Source organism: Rana temporaria, chromosome 7 (assembly GCF_905171775.1).
Source record: "Rana temporaria chromosome 7, aRanTem1.1, whole genome shotgun sequence".
Taxonomy (NCBI): domain Eukaryota; kingdom Metazoa; phylum Chordata; class Amphibia; order Anura; family Ranidae; genus Rana; species Rana temporaria.
Genome location: NC_053495.1, coordinates 173,194,660 through 173,220,408, shown reverse-complemented (window position 1 = coordinate 173,220,408; position 25,749 = coordinate 173,194,660). Strand labels below are relative to the sequence as shown.

Sequence of the window (25,749 nt, the reverse complement as noted above, 5' to 3'; positions counted from 1 at the left end):
TACAAGAAGAAAAAACAAAGAAAACTTACTGCCCACAAAAGGATCACTCTGGAAGAAGTCAAGTCCTGACTCTGGCACAGACTGTGCAGGGGGTGCACCTTGTTTCGTCTCAAAAGGATCTACTTGAAACGTGATCTCCTACAGCAAAAAAAAATAACATAACTAAATCTCTGTTCACGCATTGTTTAATGCTATTGTTTTCACATCATCTGAAACTCTCTCGTCATGCTGACAGTTTAGCTGCCATTTTGTATAAATATTAGTTGTGTGTCATCCAGAAAAGGAGGGGAAAGAGAGAATACAGAGGGAAGCGACGGTAAAGAAATGGGAGAGGGGAGGAGGAAGGAAGGGTGTAGGGAAGAGGAGAGAAGGGAAGTGAAAAGTAAAAAATTAGAGAAGGGAAAAAAAACATGAGGGGAATACTGTAAGTAAAGAGGAGAGGAGATGAGGAAAGGGAAGATGAACAGAGAAGAGGGGAGGAGAGAGGAGAAATTGAGGAGGGAAGACAAGTGTTGAGAAGACAGGATTTAAAGGTGCAGTATTACCTTGTCAGTAGTAACAGGCACATTATTGTGTTCATCTTTGTCCTCTGCATCACTCCCTGAGGTATGAGCAATATCAGGACTGCTCCTTACCTAGAAAAAAAAGGATAACCGTTTTTTTTTTTTGTTTTTTTTTGTAAAACTGATAACATATTATATATATATATATATATATATATATATGTATATATATATATATATATATACATACATATATACACACACACACACACACACACCATATTTATCGGCGTATAACGCGCACTTTTTTCCCCTTAAAATCAGGGGGAAATCGTGGGTGCGCGTTATACGCCGATCCCCGCCGCCGACATATACTGAGTGCAGTACACTCGGGTACACTCGGCTGGGCTCGGCCACGCTTGGCTCTGCGAGAGGAGCCGAGCCCAGCCGAGTGTACCCGAGTGTACTGCACTTGGTATATGTCGGCAGGGGCATCCAAAAACAGCGCGGGAGAAGTGGGGAGGACACCACGAGGACACCGCAAATGCCGCAAACGGACGCCGGACCGGACAAGGCCGCCGGGCAACTGTAAGTAACTGTATCTGCAAATTGTCAGTATTTCTTTTTTTTCCCTAGGATTCTCCTCTAGGTTTGGGGTGCGCGCTATAGGGCGATAAATACGGTATATATTATTTTGTTACCCCAAAGAAACAATATACTGTATATACTCGAGTATAAGCCGACCCGAATATAAGCCGAGGCACCTAATTTTACCACAAAACCTGGGAAAACGTATTGACTCGAGTATAAGCCTAGGGTGTCCATCTGCATGCCTCACTGTGCCCTTGACTAGGCTGACGTTTAACATGGGAGTCTATGGAAGGGGTGCCCGGCTTTGAATAATCGGTGCTCCCCAGTCGTAGGTCCCCAGACAACAAACTTTGCACACTTGTAGAGGAGAAATGGGGCTACATGTGTGCCAAGTCCAGGGGACCCAATGTGGGTCCAGGGGACCTACGACCGGCAACGGGTCCCCAAAGTCACCAGAGAAATTACCGTTTAACATGGGAGTCTAGGAAAAATCGTTGCTCCTGGGTACCAGGCACAAAAAGGTGACTTGAGTATAAGCTGAGGGGGGCATTTTCAGCACAAAAAAGTGACTCGGCTTATATTCGAGTATATACAGTAATATAATTACACTCACAGAATAAACAAGCCTGTAAATGAGTGCAACATGTGAGAAGACACCACACATTCCATATACCAAGGGAGTGATTCCCAGATACTGAAATTAAAAGGATGATGTACTAGTGTAAACTCCACCGAGTCCTGTTCAGAATAGACTGATGCAGCACATTCCGTTGACCTTCTGAGGCCCATTTCACAAGACGGGTCCGATGAGGTCTGCCTATCAATTTTTTAGGTGGACCCAATTAGACTCTCCATTTACCCCATGAACCAGCGAGTGTAAACAGACTTGTTTCAGTTTACCAACCTACCCCCAATCTGATCAGACAAAAACAAATGGAAGGGGATCCATCCCCCTCCGTCTTGGCGGATCGGATCAGAGGGCAGTTAAAGTCTGTTTACACCTGGCTGCCCATAGGGAAGAGAAAAGCAGGCTCTGTCTGTGTCCATTCTACAAAAACTAAGCAGACATGGACCTGTCATCCGCCTGCTCTGCTCAGCAGGGGATTGGTGGAAACATCTGTTTATCTAAATGGAGCCTGTTTCGACCCGTGTGAAAGGGGACTTAAACCCTGAAGCTCAGTGCAAGAAATCTGCACTCAACGTAAATGTATGTAGGACCTTAAAACATACTAGTGGTTTGCCTTACTTTCAGTGCCATTGATACTTCATACTAAATACTTACTGAGGAGCTTTGGTTCTGATCTTCTGTCTGAGCCAGGGTCTCATACTCTGTGTTTTCATGAAGATTGGCAGGCTCGCTGCTACTATTACTTAGGCTTGAGTGCTCTCCAGTACCATTGACCATGACTAGATCTAAATGAGGGCGCCAGCTGAGCTGAATTTGATCATTTATGTGATTCTCAGCAGTCTTAAAATTTTGGAGCTTCGCCTATTAAAAAAACAAAAACAAAAAACAACAACAACATTAAATAAGACCGTTCTGATACAAAAATGCCCAAATAATCCAGTTATAATGATTAAAGATGAAACGCTGGTTAAACATAAAAACAGAACTTTAGACTGAGGGCTAAATACACCGTTAAAGTGGAACTTTAGTCAGAAAAATGGGTCCAGATAGATGACTTCATGTTGGCCCCTTTTACAGGTATAATATAAAAAATTCCTATACTGTTTTAAATCCAGTAATACACCGCCTCATTCTACCCTGCACAGCCTCAGTTGTCCTACAGTCTCGGAACAGTGCCTAAAATCGGTGAGTCTCTAGAGGCCAATCTGCTTACAGCCTCAAGATTTACTGCGATTGGGGGGCAATAATGATACAGTCTATGCCAAGGACAGACAGAATAGGAAGAGAGAAGAGAAAAGCAGGAGAAATGACAAACTCTGCTACCAGAGAGATACAAAAGATAGTGTCTTATCTTCTCTCCCCGATATTCTCTTCTTTCTCCCTAGGTAGCAGCAGGCTTATGACCGATAGCAATGAAAAGTTGGCCATACATAGATTAAAATTTGGCTGGTTAAGCAAGAATCACCTGAATTTCGATCATGTATGGGCACGCTGATTGAACACAAGTTGATCTATCGATTAACTTGGGTACTTCCAGCTTGTTGGAAAATTTTCCGTCGATCAGCACCGCTGGCTGATCAGTATTTTCTAATGGCAGGGAAGACTCCTTGATGGCAGAGTACAATAGCTCAGTGGGAAGGATTCCCTCATCCACATCAACATGTGTGGATAGGGGAATCAAGTAATTTTCGTTTGTTCAACCAGTGGTCATACAGAAGAATGTATGGCCAACTTAAGGCAGCCATTAGAGCAGTAATATGTTTTCGTCAAACCAGCGGGTTGAAATTTATTTTATTTTTTAAATATGACTCGATTTCACAATCCACACATTTGATGTGGATAGGGGAATGCCTCCCGCTGAGCCATTGTATTCTGACAGCAGGGAGAAGCTGTCAAAATACACTGATCGGTGCTGGCACAAGGTCACCTAGAGCCCAGGGCGAACATGTCAAACTGCCCCCCCCAAGTAGTATGAGAATTATGTATCAGCAAACCCCCCCCCCAAAAAAAATTGGGCACTAAAAGCCCCCCCCCCCTGCTAAAATACCCCTTCCAAGCTTTGCCCCCTCCATTCCCCCAGCAAAATCTCCCCCAACCCCCCTAAAAAAAAAAAAAAATTCCTCCTAGCACAAACCCCCCTAAATCACCACTCCTAGAACCTCCCCCCGCATTTCTGCTCCTAGAACAATTATTTTCCCCTGCCGCCCACCAAATTCGTCCTCCCAACACAAATCCCCTTCCCCGTCAAGCTCCCTGCAGTGCCCCCCCCCCCCCCCCCCCCCAGCTAACATGAAACCACAGTGCCCAGGACAGCCGTCCCTCCTGCCCACCCCTTGTCCCGGAACTGCTGCCGGCTATAGCTGGCGACGCAAATCTAGTTGGGAAAACCCGACAGGCTGGTTTTACAGAAGTCAATCAGTAGATCAACTTCTGTACAACTAGCCTGCCCATACATGGATAGAAGTTCAGCCAGTTCTGGTACAACCCTGTACACCATGCTGAATGAAAAAAAAAACCCATAAGAGTTCAGGAGGAGCCGCTGTACTATCTATCAGGGCTTCAGTTATAATAGGAAACTTGAACTCAAAATAGAGCTTTCTGGTGTTAACCTGTGCATGGAAGCCAATTGCTGGATCAGGAGAGTAGGGCCTCATACACAAAACTAATAGGTTGGAAAAAAAAACAAAAAAAAACCTGACGGCTCAAGTTGGAGCAGCTGTACTAACAAATATTAGTACTGCAACCACCCCCGCTGGGCTACTGTACTCTTGCAGAGGTATGTACCCCCCAAACAGAACACACTGGTCAGCGCTCTCAGCCATTGGTGCAGATTGGCAGACCTTCTGTAGGACATACACACGGCCTGAAAGTCAACTGGTTTCTATTGAAACAGGGTATACACAGACCAAAAATCGTCTGGTTCAGCCGGTACAAGCTAACCTTTGGTCTATGTGTACTGCGGTCTGTTCAACAGAAGACTTCTGACAAACAGTCCTGATGGAGAAGCAGCATTCAATAAGCGCTTGCAGCCCATGGCTGTGTATTCTACTGGGGGGGGGGCAACCCCTGTTACAAAACAAAAAGTGTCAGGGGAGATTTCCGCATTACACAAATCTGTTGATGCAGGGATCTGTCAGTTGTTTGGCATTCACCCTGGTTGTTGACCGAAAAAAAAAGTTTTCGCGTATACCCAGTTTAGCTTTTCTTACAAAGTGTCTGGGTCACAAGAACAAATAGGCCTCATGTACACTGCTGCTGTTAAATGGACATTCAGAGGCAGTTGGATGCATTTTGCAACTGCCCCTGAACACATTCAATGTTATCTTATGTGACCATGTACACAGTGGCCCAGATTCAGGTACATTTGCGCAATATTTGCGGGGGAGCAGGGCAACAATTCCCGGCGGGAATCATTTAAATTAGGTGCGCTCCAGCGCCGAGCGTACTGGGCAATCTCCGTCGGGAAACTTTCTCGACGTGCATTGCGGCAAATGACGTCGCAAGGACGTCATTTGCTTCAAAGTGAACGTGAATGGCGTCCAGCGCCATTCACGAATCACTTACGCAAACGACGTGAAATTCAAATTTCACGTCGCGGGAGCGGCGGCTATACTTTAGCATTGGCTGCCCCTACTATTAGAAGGGGCAGCCTTGCGCTAAAGTTGCCGTACGGAAACTCCGTACCTGGCTTGCGCAGGGCCCGTGCAAGTCTGTGAATCAGTGGTAGTATGCAATTTGCATACTACACGCTGATCACAATGGGAGCGCCCCCTAGCGGCCCACGCAAGAATGCAGCCTAAAATCTGCGTGGCATAAGGGCCTTATGCCGCGCAGATTTTAGGCTGCAGTCGGTGTAACGAGGTTCCTGAATCAGGAGCACTCGTTACACCGGAGAAAGTAAGCAATTGCGCCCGTGTAACCTATGGTTACACGGGCGCAATTGCTTCTTGAATCTGGGCCAGTCTTGTTTACAGTCGTTTTTAGGCAGTTGCTTTTAACAGCGTTTCTTTGAAAGCAAAAAAATGAGTTCAGATGGTAAAGCTTTGTGAATTAAGCCTACAACATCAGTTAAGGTGCTCTTGATCCCCAAGCAGATTCATTGATTTCTTTTCAGAGCTCATCTGCCTGCTCCCAAACATCTATCATTGGCCTGTCTGTAAAGATTTATCACTCAAATTAAAGTATGATGTTTTATTTTTTCCCAGTAAATAAGGAAAGTAAAACGTACCAATTGCAGCTCTTCCTGACATTCCAGAAACTGTTTCTCCAATGGCAGGAGTTGTTCCTTTCCCCGTGCCAGGTTCTCCTCCAGCTGCACAGTCTCCTCCTGCAGTCGGATCAGCTCCTCCTTAGCTTTGATTACTTCCTCCTCATAGCTGGAGATCTGTCTCTCCTGACTTGAAGCCTCGTTTTGTAAATCAGAGACCTGGGCAAACAGAAGAGGGTCCAAAAATAAGGAAATGTTGACTAAACTACAAGGCCTGGTTCACACTATTGCGAGTATCGCAGAGTTTTACCGCACCGGCAACCACCCGCAGTCAAAACACACTGTTTAAAAACACACGTGGGTGGCATTCATTTATAATGGCACCCCTACATTTATCAAACTGCAGAGCTTTTGTAGGTGCGAGAACTGCAGTAAAATTGCATGGTGTAAAAACTGCACTTCAAACATGGTGAATATACTTTTTTTTTGCAGGAAAGGCAAGCACATTGAAATGAATGGTCTGCCATGCCTGTGCAAGCGCAGAACGCAAACCTAAAATAGTGTGAACCAGTCTGATGGGAATCCAAGAGGTACAGAGATAACAGGACAAGGATCCAAGAGGCAGGACAAAGATACAGAGACTGGATAGAAAAGTAAATATTAGCAAGTGTTAGCAGGTATCACAAGGTTTCATTTCTTGACTCTGTCTAGCAATCTTGTTATGTTAGGCACTTTTCTTGTTGGGTCAGGTTCACTTTAAAGTAGTATCACTTCCAGTTTTAATAATGTGTTCTGATCGCAAGCCAACAAAAGTGCAGAGAGCACAAAGTACAGCTGTGAGGTAGACAGGGAAGACCCCCCCCATCCCCCTCTTCACGGCTCACCGACAACAAAGCTAGCAAGGAGATGACTGTTCTGACAGACAACTCTCTTCTCTGTCTTCAAGCACTTGTCTGGAATATTTTAGCCGATAGGACCCCATCCCCTGCATTCCCCCTGAGATGCTTATCTTGGGCAAGTGCTTGAAGACAGAGAAGCGATCAATCGGTCAAAGTAACCATCTCATTGCTAGCTGCATTGTCGGGTGGCCATGGAGGGAGGAGGGGGTTCCCTGTCCAACATGACCGCTAACTTTACACAGTATTTAGGAAGTTAGGACAGTACTCTGTGTATTACGTCCACTGGAAAACAGATCACATTAATGAAAGTGAGACTTGCTTATCAATTCTCTAAGTCAGGGGTCTTCAAACTACAGCCCTCCAGTTGCTCAGAAACTACAATGCCCATCATGCCTAGTCATGTCTGTGAATGTCAGTGTGCTACAATGCCTCATGGGATGTGTAGTTCTACAACAGCTGGAGGGCCGTAGTTTGAGGATCCCTGCTCTAAGTGAATCAAACGGCAGGAATAAGCAACACTGAAAATATTTTCTACCATGCCCCCAAAAAGGTTACCGGAGCTTTTATCCAAAATAACCTTACCTGTCGTGCCTCCTCTTCACATTGCAGTCTCAGTTCCTGTAACTCTTTCTCCAGTTTTGCCTTCTGCTCATCCAGACCTGCCAGCACCTCCTCTACCTCCAGCTTCTGGGCTTGGAGCTTCTTCAAATTAGCACTCTCTTTCTCCACCTCATCCTGAAGATCCTAAAGAACGCAACAGACCAGACCAGTTCATAAGAGACTAAGTGGGTAATAAAGAAGTCCATTATAATGTTTCACTTAAAGCGGAGTTCCACCCAAAAGTGAAACTTCCACTTTAAGCACTCCTCTCCCCCTGGCATGTTATTTTTAGTGGGCCTTCCTGCTTCCTCTTTTTGGCCACCTAGGCGACTCCTCCTCTCGCTCTAGGCGGCCACTCCCTGCCAGCAATCTGGGACACAACACAGGTCCCAGAAGATCATCTGGCCAATAGCAGAGTGCAGCGCGTCTCGTGCAGTGCGCGCCCGGCCGTGAAGCCTTAAGTGGTCACGGCCGGGTGCCCACAGTTGGCATGACGGCACTGAGGAAAGGAGAGGGAGAGGAGCGAGCCTCCAGGCAGCCACATGGGACAGGTAAGTGTTGGTTTATTAAAAGTCAGCAGGTATGCCTTTTGTAACTGCTGACTTAATAATTGTCTTAAACGTGTGGAACTCCGCTTTAAGACTTTTTTTTATGGAGTGGAGGGGGATTAGAAACCCCCCCCCCCCCCCCATTAAGAAGATTCACCATCTCTATTTATCTTGTTTACCGTTATCATTAAAAGTAAAAAAATAACAAAAATCCCAAATCCTGGGATGACAGGAATAAAGAAGAAATCTTCCGATGGGGACACCCCAGGATTCCCTCACTTTGGGGGGATTTCCTCTCACTTTCTGTTTTGGCTATGGGACAGGAAGTGAAGAGAAATCTCCATAATGGGACACAAATGCTGCTGCTTAGGTGTTCCCTTGCTGTTCTCCTTCTCTAACACATCCACCAGGGTAACACAGTTGAAATTATTTAAAGCATACCTATTCTAAAATGTTATCTTACAGTTAAAGTAGTAGTAAAACCCCCCTTTTTTTAAAACCTGCAAGTCAATATCAGAATGTGCTAGAATGCATTGCATACTAGCACATTATATGAAACTTGCCTTAGGACAAAGCCCTCCATTGACGCACTGTCACCGCTGAAGGTGATTCCATCTTCCTCCGGTCTTCCTTCCAGGTTCACAGACTCTGACCGTGTGAGTCACTCCTGCGCATGTGCGCGGGAGCCGCCGTTTATGGCACAAGACTTTGAAGAACAGATTTACTAGCCAGGTAGCCATCACATCTAAGAATTGGTAAGCAATATAATAAGTGGCTGCTTTTAGGTTTAAAGTATAAGTTTACCTTTAAGAACAGGTTACATGTTCCACCAGTTTTTAGGGTGGAACATGTTCTCAAAGCTGCAGCCGCTGCCCGATTCCACCCCCCCCCCCTTGTGACAGCAGTATGTGGAGAAGTCCCCCGTACTAGCTGTCACTTTTTGAAGTTAGCGGGGCTCTGCCCAAACGGCAGTTTCAATCATTCTCACAGCTCTGTCTGTGAATGAACTAGAAGCCCTGCCATCCTTTGCGGTAGGGTTGCTCAGATACAGATTTTTTTATCAGCGAGTACGAGTATTGATACTTTCGTCAATGCAAAAATAATTGTGTGCAAATCGCACGGCAAAGAATCGCATGTGCTTTTCCCCACTGCACCTGTGTTTGTGCATAGAAAGGGTGCCATCTAACGCTCACTTTATGAAAAAAATTACAACTCACATTAAAGTTGCCTGCTTGATCCAAACCTAAATAGGGCTGGAGCTGTTGTCATTCTATGTAGTACTTTCATTGCATGTCTAATATAAAGGGAACTGCGCAGGTAAATGCATGTGACATCACAGGGTTGCTGAATAAAAACAGCCTAGGAGGAACACATAGGTGAGATTCAGCAGCCTTGTGCTCATTTCTCCAGGACATCCTGACATTATACAAATAAAAAAATTAATAAACTGTAATCAAGGCAGAGGTTTCTAAATGCTACAATTGAGCATTTTAATCCACTTATTATTCATGTATTTCCTTTGCAAAATTAGTCTTCTGATATCTATAAATTAAATATATAATAAATAATTTGATGAAAAAGAAATTATATTCTTGCAGAAAATATTTTATGGAAAATATTTTATATAATAATCTGATAAAAAAGGAAATTGTATTCTTGCAGCAATATAAAATGACTATATTGCATTATGTTAGCACACAGTGCTCTTGCAGAAAGGAAATCATGGTAACGCACATTTTCAACCAATAGTGAGCAATCTTCTGGGTCATGATCCCTGTTGCTGGGGAGAAGTGCCTGCACACACCGACTTGTACTCTACGTGAGGAATTGTGTAGGAATTTGCCATTTGTCCAGGTCTGCTCTTCTCCCAATTCACGTAAAGAGGAATGTAAAAGCAGCTTGATGCAGCTTAGAGGGAAGTCAAAAGCATCTCTGAACACCCAAGAGATGCAGAAGCAATTTGAATGCAACCAGAATGCACGTAAAAGCATGCTGCATTTGCCCATCGATGCACGCCCTAGTAAGACTTGGGCTTACCATACACATTACAATCTGACCATACAAATCTATGCAATATAAGAACCTACCTAAACTATACAACAAATGTACCGTATATACTCGAGTATAATCAACCCGAATATAAGCCGAGGCACCTAATTTTACAAAAAAAAAAAAAAAAAAATGGGAAAACGTATTGACTCGAGTATAAGCCTAGGGTGTCCATCTGCATGCCTCACTGTGCCCATGCCTCACTGTATCCATGCCTGATGTTTAACTTTGGGAGTCTATGGAAGGGGTGCCGGCTTTGAAAAATGGGTGCTCCTCGGCCGTAGGTCCCCCGAACAGCAAACTTTGCACACTTGTAGAGGATGAGTGGGGCTACATGTGTGGTAAGTCCAGGGGACCTATGACCGGCCGGTACCGGGTCCCCAAAGTCCGGGAGATCAGGCGCAAAAAGGTGACTAGAGTATAAGCCGAGGGGGGCATTTTCAGCACAAAAAAATGACATGGAGAGTTCACCGCTCCTAATGCGCTCCAAAGAAGCTGCTTGTAAAACTTTTTCTGACGCCCTGCCAGCGCACCGCTCCAGTGTGAAAGCCCGAGGGTGAGAAGCAGCTGTTTAAGGGCGGATTGCAGGCGCTATTTTTAACGCTATAGCACCTGCAAAACGCCCTCAGAGTGAAAAGGGGTCTTATTGGGGAGATTTCAGATACTGTAGCTATTGACTTTTAATAGGAGGATAATTACCTGTGCAGGGTTCCCGCGATGTCGGCACCCCAAGCCAATTTGTCCATCAGCTTCAGGTGCAGGCACCAGGATTGCAAGTAAGGGAAACCGGCTGTGAAGCCTCAGGGCTTCACAGCCGGTTTTCCTACTGCTCATGCAGGAGCCGCACTGCACTTGCCGAGTGGTCCCGTCGTCTTCTGGGACACACACAGGTCCCAGAAGGCAGCGGGGGGGGGGGGGGGAAGGAGGGAGAGCCCAAATCACTTTTAGAAAGGACGTACCTCGCCTCGGAGAATAACCATAGAAAACAAGGTAAAACAAAGGGGAAAAAAAAAAAAGATAGCCAATACATTAAGATGCATTAATAGAATAATGGAATAGTCTTATATGTGGGTGGAACTCTGCTTTAAAGTGCCCATGGAGGCGTGTGTATTATCGGAGCAATATAACCTATCCCACTTCATATTATGGTAATTAGACTATTGTATATAGCACGCAAACAGATTGCTAGATTATGGTTTTCCCCTTATGTTCCCACCATCTAACAATGGATTGACCAGGTCAATTCGCTGCTGGTACATGAAAAGTTAACACACCAACACAAACGGGCCCATTTTACTCGATATGGCAAGCATGGCTTAACACCAGGACTTGCTCCTCCTCAACTGGTATTGGACCGACTGTTACAGTTTATAGGGACATTATAGGGATATTTTATTCCATGCATAGATTTCCTTTTTCTGTGTGGAACATATGTAGCAGGTGCCGTGGATTCCCCCTCCCGCTTGGTCTTCCTGCCTGCAACTCAGGAGCGGGTCCAAGGGTGAGAGGCTGTCCCCCAGGATCGAGTTGCCACTGTCAGCTTCTGGAAGAGCGTCCCTCCTTTCTCCTGTCAGCAGCAGGGGAAGGAAGCTAAATACAGGGAGAGAAAGAAAGACACAGCTGCGGGCTATTCCTCCCCCTCCGCGTTTTGCTCCGCTGTGCAGGAGAGCGGCGCTTGTCACAGCAAGCTGCTCGCTCTGTTCCCCTCCCCATTGGACAGAGGGGAGGATCAGCCATGGGGAAGCAGAATGGAGGATCATGGGACAAGTAATCCCAAAGACTGGCGGCTTAAGGGAAACTCAGAGGGAGCAAAGTGCAGCCCCCAAGATGCAATAGAGGAAATTGGGACAGCTGCCTCCCCGTGAAAAAAAAATGTATTGCATAAAATCAGCTATCACTAAGCACCAGTAAGGGGTGTGAAATGCATCAGATGATTTATCATTTTTTCTTGATTGCTGTATGGATGCATTTTATTCAATAAAATAAAATAAAAAAAGCAGTCTCTCGGAAATTCGGCCCCCCTCCTCCGCCGCTGAGCCAATTAGAAGGAGCAGCGCGCGTCGCACATGTGCAGTAGGGAATCAGCTGTGAAGCCATAAGGCTTCACTGCCGGGTTTCCCTACCAGAAATGCTGGCGGCTGCACCCGACAGCCAATCTGAAGATCGGCTGGGGAGCCGACATTACGGGCTACCTGGACAGGGAAGTGTCCATATATTAAAAGTCAGCAGCTGCATTATTAAAAAAAAAAATTATGGAATGGGCTGGACCGCCTCTTTAATAAAAATCCAGGAATGGCCACTCCGACTGGTTCCTTTTAAGACTTTCAAGACCTACACCAGTAGGGGGCCAGATGTGGCCCTTTGCTTGCCTCCCTCTGGTCCTTGGTACACTCCTCTTCCCACAAAAAACGATGGGGCACAATTCCACCTGCTAAAACCAATGATGGGGCATTGTTTACTACCACTGATGCCAGACATTTTCTACTCATGCTGGCCACAGTTCGGCTCCCCTAAAGCCTGAAAGACAGTAAACTGGCCCTTTGGTTAAAAAAAATTGGAGACATCTGACCGACACCAAACGAGCTTAGCATCAAACCAAATTTGGTAATGATTTTTTTTTAAAGAAAGAAAAAGTTCTAATAGAACAGTGTTACCCAAACAACTGAGTTAGTTGTCTTATTTTTGTCAACTATATGAAAAGGGAAAACAAAAATGCAAGGTTTTCCAAGGAGAACATGCATTTTGTATTTCAAAGGTATTTTGTTCAGTTCCGACTGATAAAACAATGGCTATTGGTCCAGTCAGGTAGCCCCCAAGCACCCCAATGTACTGAAACAGATGGCAACTGTTGTAAGAGTATGTGAAGAAAGCAATGGGTAAAACAACTAGAATTTATTTTCTTACTATCACAGCAGTTTCCCCATAATACAAATTCCAGCATAAAGCATGACACAGCCCAGGCAGCTCAAGACCTATAGGCATACCTCTATGTAATTTAAGGCTCCATTCACATTGTAACGCGGCGTATTTTGCCGCGATTAGTTAACTTTTTTTATTTTTTTTTCACAAATAATTTACATTGATGTCTATGGCCAAACGCCAATGCCGCCTGAAAAAAAGGGTCCGGGACTTTTTTTCAGGCGGCAGGCGTACGGCGTCTATGAGATGTGAACCATCTCATAGACATCAATGGAAATTCTCCCCTCCCGCGGCACGGGCGTCGCGCTTCAGGCGTTTTGTCGCCTAGGTGTGAATGAGGGCTTACACTGCAGCATATATTGTAACATAATTAATATTCATATGTCACAGCCACAAGCTCAGTGACTACAGAAAATATCTGGGACAATAACATGCTGTAGGTGGAAGATTATTTATTTTACAGCTGCATATAATTCCAAGATGTACAGGGGTCAGAGACATGAAGTATGAATGTGTGAGCATGAATGTGGCGAGATGAAGGTATGAAAGATAGGCCATTCTTGCCAAACTGAGCAGAAGCGGGTGGCGGAGTAGTGATGGAAGCTGAGCAGTATGACAGATATAGGTCACATGAAGGTTAAGGAACCAGCAGCACATAACAGGCAAAACAAAAAATTAACAGTATAAAAAGGAACAACACTGAGTGCTGAGCAACTCACTGAATCATGACAGAAAGAAATGGCATTTAAGAATGTGGAGAAAGGAGGCCAAAAACATCAACAGTCATGTGGAAAATGTAATTATATTTATAAAAATGATCCAATGTATTTATTTTTCACCAGCAGTGCACCAGATTTTTGACAGTCCTCCAAACTATATTTCATTTTTGTGAGGCCCCAACTGTCTTGTTTTTGTATAAGAACAACAAAATAGGATAAAGGAACTGCATGAACAAAAATAAAAGATAAACTAGACCAATTCTACCAAAAAAGGATATTTCAGGATATTCTAGGTGGGTTACTTAAAAGTGTATTTGTATTTAAAGCAGTAGAAAACCCAAAAGCAAGAATGTATTATTATTGCAGCTTACCAATTCTTAGGGCTCTTTCACACTGGCAGGGGGAATCTCTCCTCTGATCCCCACTAAGCAGGCGGATGACGGGTACATTTCCGCTCCGCTGATGCAGAGTGGACACAGCACCTTTCCTCTATGGGCGGTTGGATGGAAACAGATCGCCTCTCCGTTTCCATCCAACTGTCATCCGATTGGATCCCCCATCTGTCCATTTTTAGCAGATAGGATCAATGTGGGCGAATGTAAACAGACACAATGCCTTTAACATCCGTCCCTCCAGAGTGAGCAATAGATGGTCTGATCAGGCCCGACCTAAAAAAACTGACAGGCGGAGCCGATCGATCTGCCCGTGTGAAAGGGGCCTTAGATGTGATTGCTACATACATTTTATTTGTTATGCTTTCGTTCTTCTATTTTCACCTGGTGATCCAGCCAGCAAGTCTGTTTTTCAAAAGCACAGGCTCTCCAGCAGAATCTATCAGTTTACACAGACGAGAGAACCCACTTAACACTGGCAAGGATTAAAATGATCAGCTTTTATATATTCCTAAAAAACCTTTATCCTAAAAGGAAAAAACGGTTAGCTGTAACTGGTTATAAAGTGCGAGACGGAGTTTGGCTTCAACTTGTTAGTGCATCTAAATCTGCTAATACGTTTAACACTACCTTACCCTACCGACTGTTGTGCCTCCTGTGTTCATTCCTTCAGAGTTGTGTCTCACTAATACTGGTGGTGTGTTCCTGGCCAGATCACCAGGGGAAAAAAGAGGGGGGGGGGGAGCCTAAAAAAATTTATCTAATACAGCCACCACATCTAAAAAGATTGATAAGCTGCAATTTAATACATCTTTGGTTTGGGGGTTAAAACTGCTTTAAGATGTAAACAAAAAATATCCCGAAGCGCTGCAAAGGACCTTAGGGTCATGTATGATTAGATGTAACTGTGACGTATACAATCCATGGTTGATAATGATCAATCTCAGTGCAGCTGGCACAACACTGGAATAATGTGGAACAAACATAAAAGAACTATAAGCAGCGCTCCATGAGTAAGATCCAAAGTGTAGTAGTCATAAAAACAGGCACTTGTAACCATGGAATGATGAGCCAACAATGTTTATTCCATCATAGATACGATGAGCTGATGCAAAGCCTAAAATTAAAGTCTAAAAATCAGATGGGAAACCGTTATAAAAACAATGATGTAATGGACATTATTCAACATTACCACAGGAGACCTGAGATGGGGAAGAGGGGTAAACAGACATCCAGGGGGGGGGGGGGGGCTCGCTGGTATCACATGGGGGGCACCAATCTGGCCCCAAGGAGCCCAGAGGCTGTAGAAGATGGTGATCTAGCCGGGTCCAAGAAAGATGAAGCCCCTAGGAGCAGGAGGATAGAGGGCCATGTATGTCCGGACTGGGAAGGTGTGGGGTTGCCTGGATGTGGCCAAATCACAGGGCTCAGCAGGTCAGACCTCTCGGTGGTGACACCACCACTGAGGAGAACTGGAGGAACCAAACAGAGCCAATAGCAACCAACGCATCTGGAGTGAGGTCAGTGCTGCGCCGGAGACAGAGGAAGGGACATCTGTGGTCAGCTTGTGGAACGCAAGCTGTGCGGTTGTCGTGACTTACATGTTTTGTGCGCATTGACACTAGCATTTTTTGAAGCTCCTAGAAGCTAGATTGTGTTATCTTATGTGTCAATGCTCATTACATTAGGCTATTAGCATTTTTCGAGCTTCAGCGTCTAGGAGCAGAGAAAAAATATATTTTTGTAGAGTTTTTTTGCAGCGTTCAGAAATGCTGAACACTCTGAAACACTACTGAAATTCTTAAACGCATAAAAACGCTATTATCAGCATTTTTCAGACAGCATTTTTTTTTTCAAGCATTTTTTGAGCTTATAAAAAAATGCTCGTGTGCATGGAGCTTAAAGGTCATGCCTATGCCTTGTCCACCCGCTGTATGTATACCAAGATGCAGTTTATGAAAAGAGACGCAGCAACTAACAGAGCACTCCGGAAAGGACATGCTAACTCTACATAAAATTTTCCAAAAATGGTATAAGATTCATTAGCAGCGACACATAAGGCTAACGGACTACACATTAAAAATCAATGTTAAGATAAAATTATATTCGATCTGAGTTTTTCACAGGGTTTACTGGTAAACTCTGGCCCCTTTCACACCGCCGTGACTTAAAAGTCACAGGATTTTGCCGTGATTTCAGGGAATGCCTTTGTAAACTGGAGGTCTATGGACCTCAACTCGCATCAAAGTCGAAATAAAGTAGTACAGGGACTGACATGAAGTCGCACAGATATGAATGGTACTCATTGGAAATCATGGGGTATGACTTGTCATGTGACTTTGCAGTCCCAAGTAGCAGGACAAGTCGCACAAGTGTGAAAGGGTCCTCAATGGACACATACTTCCTTTAGTTCTAGAAAAAGTCTCCCTTCCAGTTTTTTTTACTGTGTCCTGTGTCTCCAGGGGACAAAAGTACATGTAGTCCTTTGCCCCATCTTCTTATGTGCTCTCCAAGGCTAGCTGTGATTCTGGACAAAGCACTCTTCTTCCGTCTACTGCCGACCGACAGCATAGCTACCAAGATGATGGCTACTTTGACAGATGGCATTTCCCTGTCTGCAAGCACTTGCCTGCTTACCTGGAACATTTCAGCTTTGATAGCGGTGTTGTCAAACAGCCGTAGAGGAAGGGGGGGTGTCCTGTTCTCCCTCACAGCTAGCCATTAGACATAAGAAGACGGGACAAAGTAAAATGTGAACAGAACCCTTTATAAAAAAATAAATAAATAAACGGAGGTGAGACTTTAAGGATTCTCCAGCTATTTCATATTTTAAAAAATGTATATATTTTTTTTAATAGGTGCGAGATTTATACACTTTTCCATTTAATATTTTGAATACGGAAAACACTGAGGAAGGGTGACACTACAATTGGACACTACAATTGACTTTGTAATGGCCATAGCAGCTAAGCAGAATTGCAAATTATAGTGGAAAAAAATCACCACTGTAGTCCCTAAAAGGCATGATTTAAAGTTTATGACTCTGAAGTCCCCCCAACTCCCTTTAAATTTTCCCCACAGGTCTTCTGGCTAGTTCGATGACATCACAGGTCCTACCGCTTCCTTTCTGCCAGTAGTGCAGGGAGATCTTTTCTGCTGCACTGAATGGCACACATCTAATAACATGTCAAGTCCGTAACGCTCTGGAGTCCAGTCTTCATGGCGACAATTCCCCAGAGGATGGGTGCAATTCAGCCTGAGTGCAGAAGACGTGGGCTTTATGACACTAGCTGTCACTTAACCCTCAAGACTAAGGTTTTCAAGTGGCTTGAAAGAAATTACTGCGGGAAAACTATGGACTGAAGGTGAATATTGAAGCAAAAATCTTTTCTATATTACAACTGGGTTATTAATTAAAAAAAAAACAAAAAAAAACAAACAAAAAAACAAAAAAAACAAACAAACAAAAAAAAAAGATTAGGCTTTATAATTGAATTATAGGACCCAATTTGGGATCTAGTTGCACAGACTGCACAATCAAAATTGAACATACAGGGGCAGATCCACATAGATCTGCACCCGCGCAGTGTATCGGAGATACGCTACGCCGCCGTAACTTACCCGGCTTTGGTTTGAATCCAGAAAGAATTTGCGCCGCAAGTTACGGCTGCGTAGTGTATCTCTCGCGGCGTAACGGCGCGGAATTTAAAAGCGGCAAGTAGGGGGCGTGTTTCATTTAAATGAAGTGCGTCCCCGCGCCGAACAAACTGCGCATGCGCCGTTCCTAAATTTCCCGCCGTGCATTGTGCTAAATGATGTCGCAAGGATGTCATTGGTTTTGACGTGGACGTAAATTACGTCCAGCCCCATTCACGGACGACTTACGTAAACGAAATAAAAAAAAATCAAATTCGACGCGGGAACGACGGCCATACTTAACATTGTGTACGCAACCAAATAGCAGCTTTAACTATATGCCGAAAAAAGCCGAATGGAAACGACGTAAAAGAATGCGATGGCCGCTCGTACGTCCGTGGATCGTCGGAAATAGCTAATTTGCATACTCAACGCGGATTACGACGGGAACGCCACCCAGCGGACGCCGAAGAATTGCATCTACGATCCGAAGACGTACGCCTGTCGGATCTAACCCAGATGCCGTTGAATCTTGTTTTGAGGATTCAAAACAAAGATACGACGTGGGAAATTTGATATTACGCCGGCGTATCAGTAGATACGCCTGCGTACTTTCTTTGTGGATCTACCCCGAAGTCTTTTCTCATAGGAGCCAGTTAGCAATTCAACATTCTTGTACTCAAAAAGTTATAGCCCCTTCACCCGTGAATCATTGCTAGGGGGAGCTGAACGATCTTATGGCCTAAACCATCAAAATCACCATTGAGTGTCATAATCCATGAGGATAGAGGCTATAACCTGCAGAAGAAGATCACCAAACCACTTCTAAAGACAACTGCAGAGAAAATACTTACCAGTCTACAATGGGTAGGAAACTCAGGACCAAAAGGACACAAGTCAAAGTAGAACTATAGGCAATTTTTTTTTTCATTTTGGATAGAGCAAAAGAGTGATCACCCCTCAGATTTTTTTTTCATCATCTGTGCCCCAATACAGAGATTTCCTTTCACTTCCTGTCCCATAGCTAAACAGAAAGTGAGAGGAAAGCCCAGCAAATTAACTGAATCCCTTCCCTTGTGGCAACTTTTGGCGACAAGGCTAGCAAAACCCGATTTCCATTATTCACTGCTGTGGGTTGCTGCACAGGGCTGCTCGATGCACCGTTTACTAAAAATGATCTATAAACCCTAACTGAATGACATTTAGGTCTCCATTTATAAAACAGTGGCATAGCCTTACCGAAGAAACACCACTGCTTTGATATAAAAAATACATATAGCACATTTATTAAACACAGCGGGGTACTTTAAAAATGTGCATTGCGCTTTGAAAATCCAAAGCAAGAGAGTGATATTGACATGAAAGAATAAAAAGAAGCCCAGTTATGCGACCTGTGAGGCCCATTCACACTATTGCGATGTATAGTACATGGACGTTATCCAGTGCATTAACGTGCATTGAGTGAAGGCAGCTTACTAGCACCATTTCTGGCAATACACTCCATCTGAATGCATTTTGAGCTTTGCTGCATTGGACTGAGCCATTCAAAATGTGTTTCTGCAATGCAATACTGTGAATGGGCCCTCAAAGTCACGTGACCAGTCTCTCCTCCAATCATAGAGTTCTCTTTGCAGCATAAAGCAAAGTAAAAGTAAAGTGCAGGCAGCAGTGTGAAGTAACATTGTGGCGCCTAGCAGAGAGCGCCATATGCTCTGGTATTAATTGGCCCCTTAGTTTGCTAAATCATTGTCTATAAACAACCACCATTAAGAAACATTAAAATAACAGTAAAACTAAAAAGGTTTCAGCCATTTTTAATCCTGTGTTGCTGCAGCCATTTCCTGTAAACAGGCACTTGCTCCAGCAACTGCTGCTGATCATTTCTCAGGGCGGGTTTCCCTATGGTTTTAAATGGTGGACCTTTACAATATGCTCCAAAGAAGAAATATCATCCAAGAGGTGCTGGGACTTTAATGTGAGTTATACACAGTAGTGAGGGGGCACAAACATTTGAAGAGCTCACTGGATCAGGTTAGGCTGATGAAAACAGACAATGCTACCCTGCAGTGGGTACCCCAGAAAGTCACAAAAACAAAAACAAAAAAAAAACATGCAGAAGTGGAAGGAGCAACCGACTAAAGGATAAAAGCAGTCCAAGTTAAAGAGGAGTTCCAGCCAAAAATATATATATTTTTTTAAAAGTCAGAAACTACAAACACTGCAGCTGCTGACTTTTAATAAGGACACTTGCCTGTCCAGGGAGCCAGCGATGTTGGCCCCCCCGAGGCAGATCGGTCCATCGAACTGGGAGCAGGCGCCGCCATTCCAACTAAGGGAAACTGGCAGTGGAGCCTTCAGGCTTTACTGCCGGTTTTTCTACTGCCCACTGCGCGGCACTTCCTGAATGGGCCCCGTCATCTTCTGGGACACACAAAGGTCCCAGAAGGCAACGGGGGAGAAGAGGACCTGACGCACTGGGCCGCAGCGAGGCAGGGACAGAAGTACACAAGGCACTTCATAAAATTAAAATAATAATTATCCAAGATCGAGTGGTTTTCATTCCTTTAAGACAAAGTTGTAAAAGTGGGTGGAACTCCCCTTTGGTATTCTGTACTAAAAAACACTGCCAACCCCCTTTACAAGCAGTTCAATCTCGCTGCTGTTAAACAAATAACTGTTGATTCCCATTATTGAAATCTCCGCCTCAGTACCAAATATGATTCATAAGATGCAATCATATCCACTGCTTAACTGTATAAACAATTTTGTATTGATCTGTAACAGCTACCACCAGCTAGGCTGCTTGTACTATAACTGTCTTTTTTACAATGAATTGAAAATTTTGACCATGAAAAAACTGCGCCAACGTATTTCAGGGGTCAGAGACACTCCCCCTTCACCAAGGCTTCAGTTAAAATTGAAAAACTTGAATGGACTTAAAATAGAGCTTTCCTGTGTGAATCTCTGCAGGGAAACACCATTTTGGATCAGGAGAGTAAAGCCAAGTACACATAAACTGAATATGGGCTGGTATCCTCCGGTTCAACAGCAAGCGGCCGACATTCGGTCAGTGTGTACAGTTGTCTTCAAACAGAAACCGGCCTAATGACCAGCTTTTGTCGAAGGGAAAACCAGCATCCAATCAGCACTGGCAGCCAGAAGCTACCAGCACTGATCAGTGTGTTCTAGTGGGAAGACAATCCCAGTGTCAGAACACAAAGGCACAGCGGGTAGGATCGCTGCACCAACATCGCTTAGTTAGTATGGCAAACGCGCAGTTTTTTTTTTTTTTGAGACCGCTGTGTCGAACAACATAAAACTTTACATGTGTACCCAAACTTACTGGCCAGCAGTATAGGTGTGAGTAATCAACATAAGTCCTCACACAGATTCTGCTGGCTAGTAAAGCCTAGTACACACTACTAGTTGTTTTTTCGTTCAACCCATTGGCGAAGGGCGCTGACTGGGAGACCCACTCGACAGAAGCCGGCCGAAAGGCCGCCTTTCATATACACAGGCTGAATGTCGGACAGTTTCTATTGAACCGGCCGGTGACGCCCTACATTCGGCCTGTGTATACTGAGCTTAAGACCCCTTTCACATTGAGGCGTTTTTCATGCGGTACAGCGCTAAAAATAACGCTGCTATACCGCATGAAAAAATCATGCCCTGCAGGCTTCAATGTGAAAGCCCAAAGGCTTTCACACTGAAGCGGTGCGGTAGCAGGGCCGCTCCAAAAGTCCTGCTAGCCGCATCTTTGGAGCGGTATAGGAACGGGGTGTTTACCGCTCCTATACCGCGCCTTCCCATTGAAATCAATGGGATACCACGGTAATACCGCCCGCAATGCGGGCGGTATTGACCCTTTTTCGGCCGCTAGCGGGGGTTAAAACCTCACCGCTAGCGCCCGAATATCACGGTAAATACGACGGTATAGCGGCGCTAAAAATAGCACGGCTATACCGTCACCGCACCTCCGCTGCCCAATGTGAAAGCAGCCTTACTTTGCTGTCCCAAAACACAGAGCTTCCCTGCACAGGTTTACACAGGAAAGCTCAATTTTGAGTTCAAGGTTCCTATTGAAGCCTTCATGAAGAGGGAGTCTCTCTTTTTTTAGGACAAACTAATAAATGACATCAGGCTCTTATCCTTTGATCTGGCGCTCCATTACAATATTCATCAGCACAGATGCTTGTAGTGTCCATTGGGACATAAAAGTTTCCTTTGGTTGATGAAGGGACAGGTTGACAATACAGGAGAAAAACTGGGACACATGAAGAGGGCCCGATCGCCCCATCACAGGAAGTGCCTGCACAAGGATCTTCATGGCAGAATCACTAGTTATTTTAATGCAAATTTAACAAATGACATTGAAATGACTTTAACATGTTAAAAGCTCATGAGATTTCAGTGACTCCGTTTACACATATTTTAAGAGCTCAGCCCAGACCAAACCGATTTCCTGATTTTTCTGTTTTTCAGATTTTTCTTGTTCTTGTATCCCTCATCTCAGTCTCCCTGCTCGAGCTCCTACCTCTGTCCCCACTACTTTTCCGTATCTGTTTTCCTGTTGCATCAGTGGAAATCTTGCCTCTCCTGCTGCAACTCTTCTCTTTTCTACAGGCAGAGGAGGCCAGACATGCTACCAAGGCAGAGAGAGATTCCCATGTAGTCTCTAGTGGCCAAAAAAAGCCACGTTCTTTTGTGAAAGAAGCAGTCTCATATCTTCTGCTGCAATAGAGATGGTTTTACTACTACTGGTGCAGCAGAACGTCCCATTCTTCCTGCTGCGTTTTCATACAGATTACTAGAAATTTTATGTCAATAGGGAGCATGAGACCTCCTCATAATTGCTGTAGCGCAAATAAGATGACTTAAAACTCAGTCTAAGAGATCTGACTGGAATATGCCTGAGAGACAAAAGATAATCAGTTGGCAATTCAACTCACTAGCCTCCACCACAAACTAAATCATCTTTAATACATTAGAGATCCTCTAACCACCACTGCTCCCTGTTTGGACATATACCTCCCCTACATTCCTTTAGTGTACATTGCAATGATAACAGCAGCAGACAAGCAATACTTTTCCTTACCTGAACCTCGCCGGTCCTCTTCTTCACCGTTTCCTCCTTCTCAGTCAGTTCTTGCTCCACGTTCGTCTTCTCCCTAGAAGACCAGCAAACCATACAGGAATATCTGAAGACATCAGTCACAGCCGGCATGCTAATCCAGCCACCCAGGCCGGAGTCCCACTTTAAATACATTGCTTCTTTTTTTATATAATAAGCTGTTAGAAAGCCTGGAGAGACACCGGCCTAGGTAGCACTAAAACCAGCACCTCATCGTGGGAGAACGGCCAGGGTAAAATGGGAAAAGCTGGAGGAGGAGAGTGAGAAATCAATGAAAGAGTCTGTGATGATCTCACTGTTGCTAAGGAGGAATGGGCTAATGCACAGTGCTGAGGAGTCAGGTGGGAGGGGAGGCAGCGGGCAGCAAGCTGTGCACTTAACACTGCACAAGCCTGGCTGTCAGCTCAGCACACATAGCATCAGACAGGTGGAGCTTAAATCAGACCGGAAACACACTGATGCTCATTGATTTGCAGGATTGTGAAAAATAAAATAATTAAAAACGTGCTGGCAGGTATTGAATGGAGCATTTGCATTACTCCACACCGTAGACGCTGAACTTCCCCGCTGTGACTTGATAAAACCTCCCCCATTGTTCATCACAATGGTGAATTGGGCTTTTCAATCACGCTACAATTGTATCTGACCAGCAATGAATATTCTATGTGCAGTTATTAATTCTAAACAGGAACATGTATACAACCCTGGCAGCTACACGCCAAGCACATTATTTTACTGGTAATAGAATATGGCAATTTAAGAACAAGGTGTAAAATGAAGTCAAAGGCATTGGCCAATTAGACATCAGTAAAAACACACTTATGATGACATCTTTGCTATTACACTTTGTCCTGAAGTGCATCTAAACCAACATTTTCTTTCTAGTTTTGGATACAGCAGGGAAGAATTAGAACTGCTATGGTGACCATTCACAGATCTACTCAGAATACCAACAAAGAAATCAATCTGTTTTATGCAAAATTGCTCAATGACACAAAGGGGGTTATTTACTTAACCACTTAAGCCCCGGACCATTTTGTTGCTAAATGCCCAGGCCAGGTTTTGCGATTCGGCACTGCGTCGCTTTAACAGACAATTGCGCGGTCGTGCGACCTGGCTCCCAAACAAAATTGGCGTCCTTTTTTCCCCACAAATAGAGCTTTCTTTTGGTGGTATTTGATCACCTCTGCGGTTTTTATTTTTTGCGCTATAAACAAAAATAGAGCGACAATTCTGAAAAAAATTCAATATTTTTTACTTTTTGCTATAATAAATATCCCCCAAAAACATATATAAATTTTTTTTTTCCTCAGTTTAGGCCGATACGTATTCTTCTACCTATTTTTGGTAAAAAAAAGATCGCAATAAGTGTTTATCGATTGTTCTGCGCAAAATTTATAGCGTTTACAAATTAGGGGATTTTTTTTGCATTTTTATTAATTTTTTTTTTTTTACTACTATTGGCGACGATCAGCGATCTTTTTTGTGACTGCGACATTATGGCGGACACTTCGGACAATTTTGACACATTTTTGGGACCATTATCATTTTCACAGCAAAAAATGCATTTAAATTGCATTGTTTATTGTGAAAATGACAGTTGCAGTTTGGGAGTTAACCACAGGGGGTGCTGTAGGAGTTAGGGTTCACCTAGTGTGTGTTTACAACTGTAGGGGGGTGTGGCTGTAGGACTGACGTCATCGATCGAGTCTCCCTATAAAAGGGATCACTCGATCGATGCAGCCGCCACAGTGAAGCACGGGGAAGCCGTGTTTACATACGCCTCTCCCTGTTCTTCAGCTCCGGGGAGCGATCGCGACGGAGCGGCTATAAACGAATAGCCGCGCCGTCGTCCCGGATCGCTCCCCGCGGGAATCCGCACGCAGCGGAGGGGGTCCCGATTGGACCCACGACCCGCTAGAAGCCGGGGACGTATATATACGCCCATCTGCCTGTACGTGCCATTCTGTGGACGTAAATAGGAGTTCGGCGGGCGTTAAGTGGTTAAGGCAAATCCACTCTGCACAACTAGTGTACTTAAAAACGCAACGAAGGTGAAAATGCACTTGAAAGTGCAGTCGCTGTAGATCCGAAGGCAAATAAAAAAACAGCATTAGCTTGCACATGATTGATGATAAAATCAGCAGAGCTTCCCCTCATTTCAAATCTACCCCTCAGATTTACAGCGACTGCACTTCCAATTGCACATGTAGTGCAAAATGGATTTGCCTTTCGTAAATAACCCCCAATATGTGTCTTATCCATAATTCATGGATTGGACCATATTGTTAGATTCTATGAAGAATGGTTTGATCTGTGTGTTGTATGTATCGCCACCGCTGAGAGGTGGCCCCTCATTTCCTGTTCTGGTAACACAGATTTATCAGACAGGAAATGGGGGAAACTCACCAACAGCAACACAGATACCCAACAGGTTCTTTTTTTTTTATACATTCTTTATTACTCTTTAGTCAGAGTATATAGGTATAACATTAAAGTTTAGAAGACAGCAAATAACTCAAATTATATCCATTTTACCCATGTAATTAAATCAAAAGACCTTATTTAAAGGGGTTGTAAAGGTAAAACATTTTTTTCCCTAAATAGCTTCCTTTACCTTAGTGCAGTCCTCCTTCACTTACCTCATCCTTCCATTTTGCCTTTAAATGTCCTCATTTCTTCTGAGAAATCCTCACTTCCTGTTCTTCTGTCTGTAACTCCACACAGTAATGCAAGGCTTTCTCCCTGGTGTGGAGTGTCGTGCTCGCCCCCTCCCTTGGACTACAGGAGAGTCAGGACACCCACTAACACACAGCTCCTTTATCTGCAACATAGAGAGCGTCCTGACTCTCCTGTAGTCCAAGGGAGGGGGGAGCACGACACTCCACCCCAGGGAGAAAGCCTCGCATTACTGTGTGTAGTTACAG

At 44.3% G+C, this 25,749-nt stretch overlaps 1 protein-coding gene across 7 annotated transcripts in view; it reads right to left on the bottom strand.

The window, feature by feature from the left end:
• EPS15 (epidermal growth factor receptor pathway substrate 15) overlaps window positions 1–25,749 on the bottom strand; it is a 158,655-nt gene that overhangs the window by 25,197 nt on the left and 107,709 nt on the right. For all 7 annotated transcript variants that reach the window (XM_040360496.1, XM_040360498.1, XM_040360494.1 and 4 more), the window contains 6 exons: window positions 22,787–22,859; window positions 7,411–7,572; window positions 5,951–6,148; window positions 2,377–2,583; window positions 546–635; window positions 30–138 (listed from right to left, as the gene is read on the bottom strand). In XM_040360496.1, coding sequence (XP_040216430.1) covers window positions 30–138; window positions 546–635; window positions 2,377–2,583; window positions 5,951–6,148; window positions 7,411–7,572; window positions 22,787–22,859 — 839 coding nt within the window. The remainder of the gene's footprint in view (window positions 1–29; window positions 139–545; window positions 636–2,376; window positions 2,584–5,950; window positions 6,149–7,410; window positions 7,573–22,786; window positions 22,860–25,749) is intronic.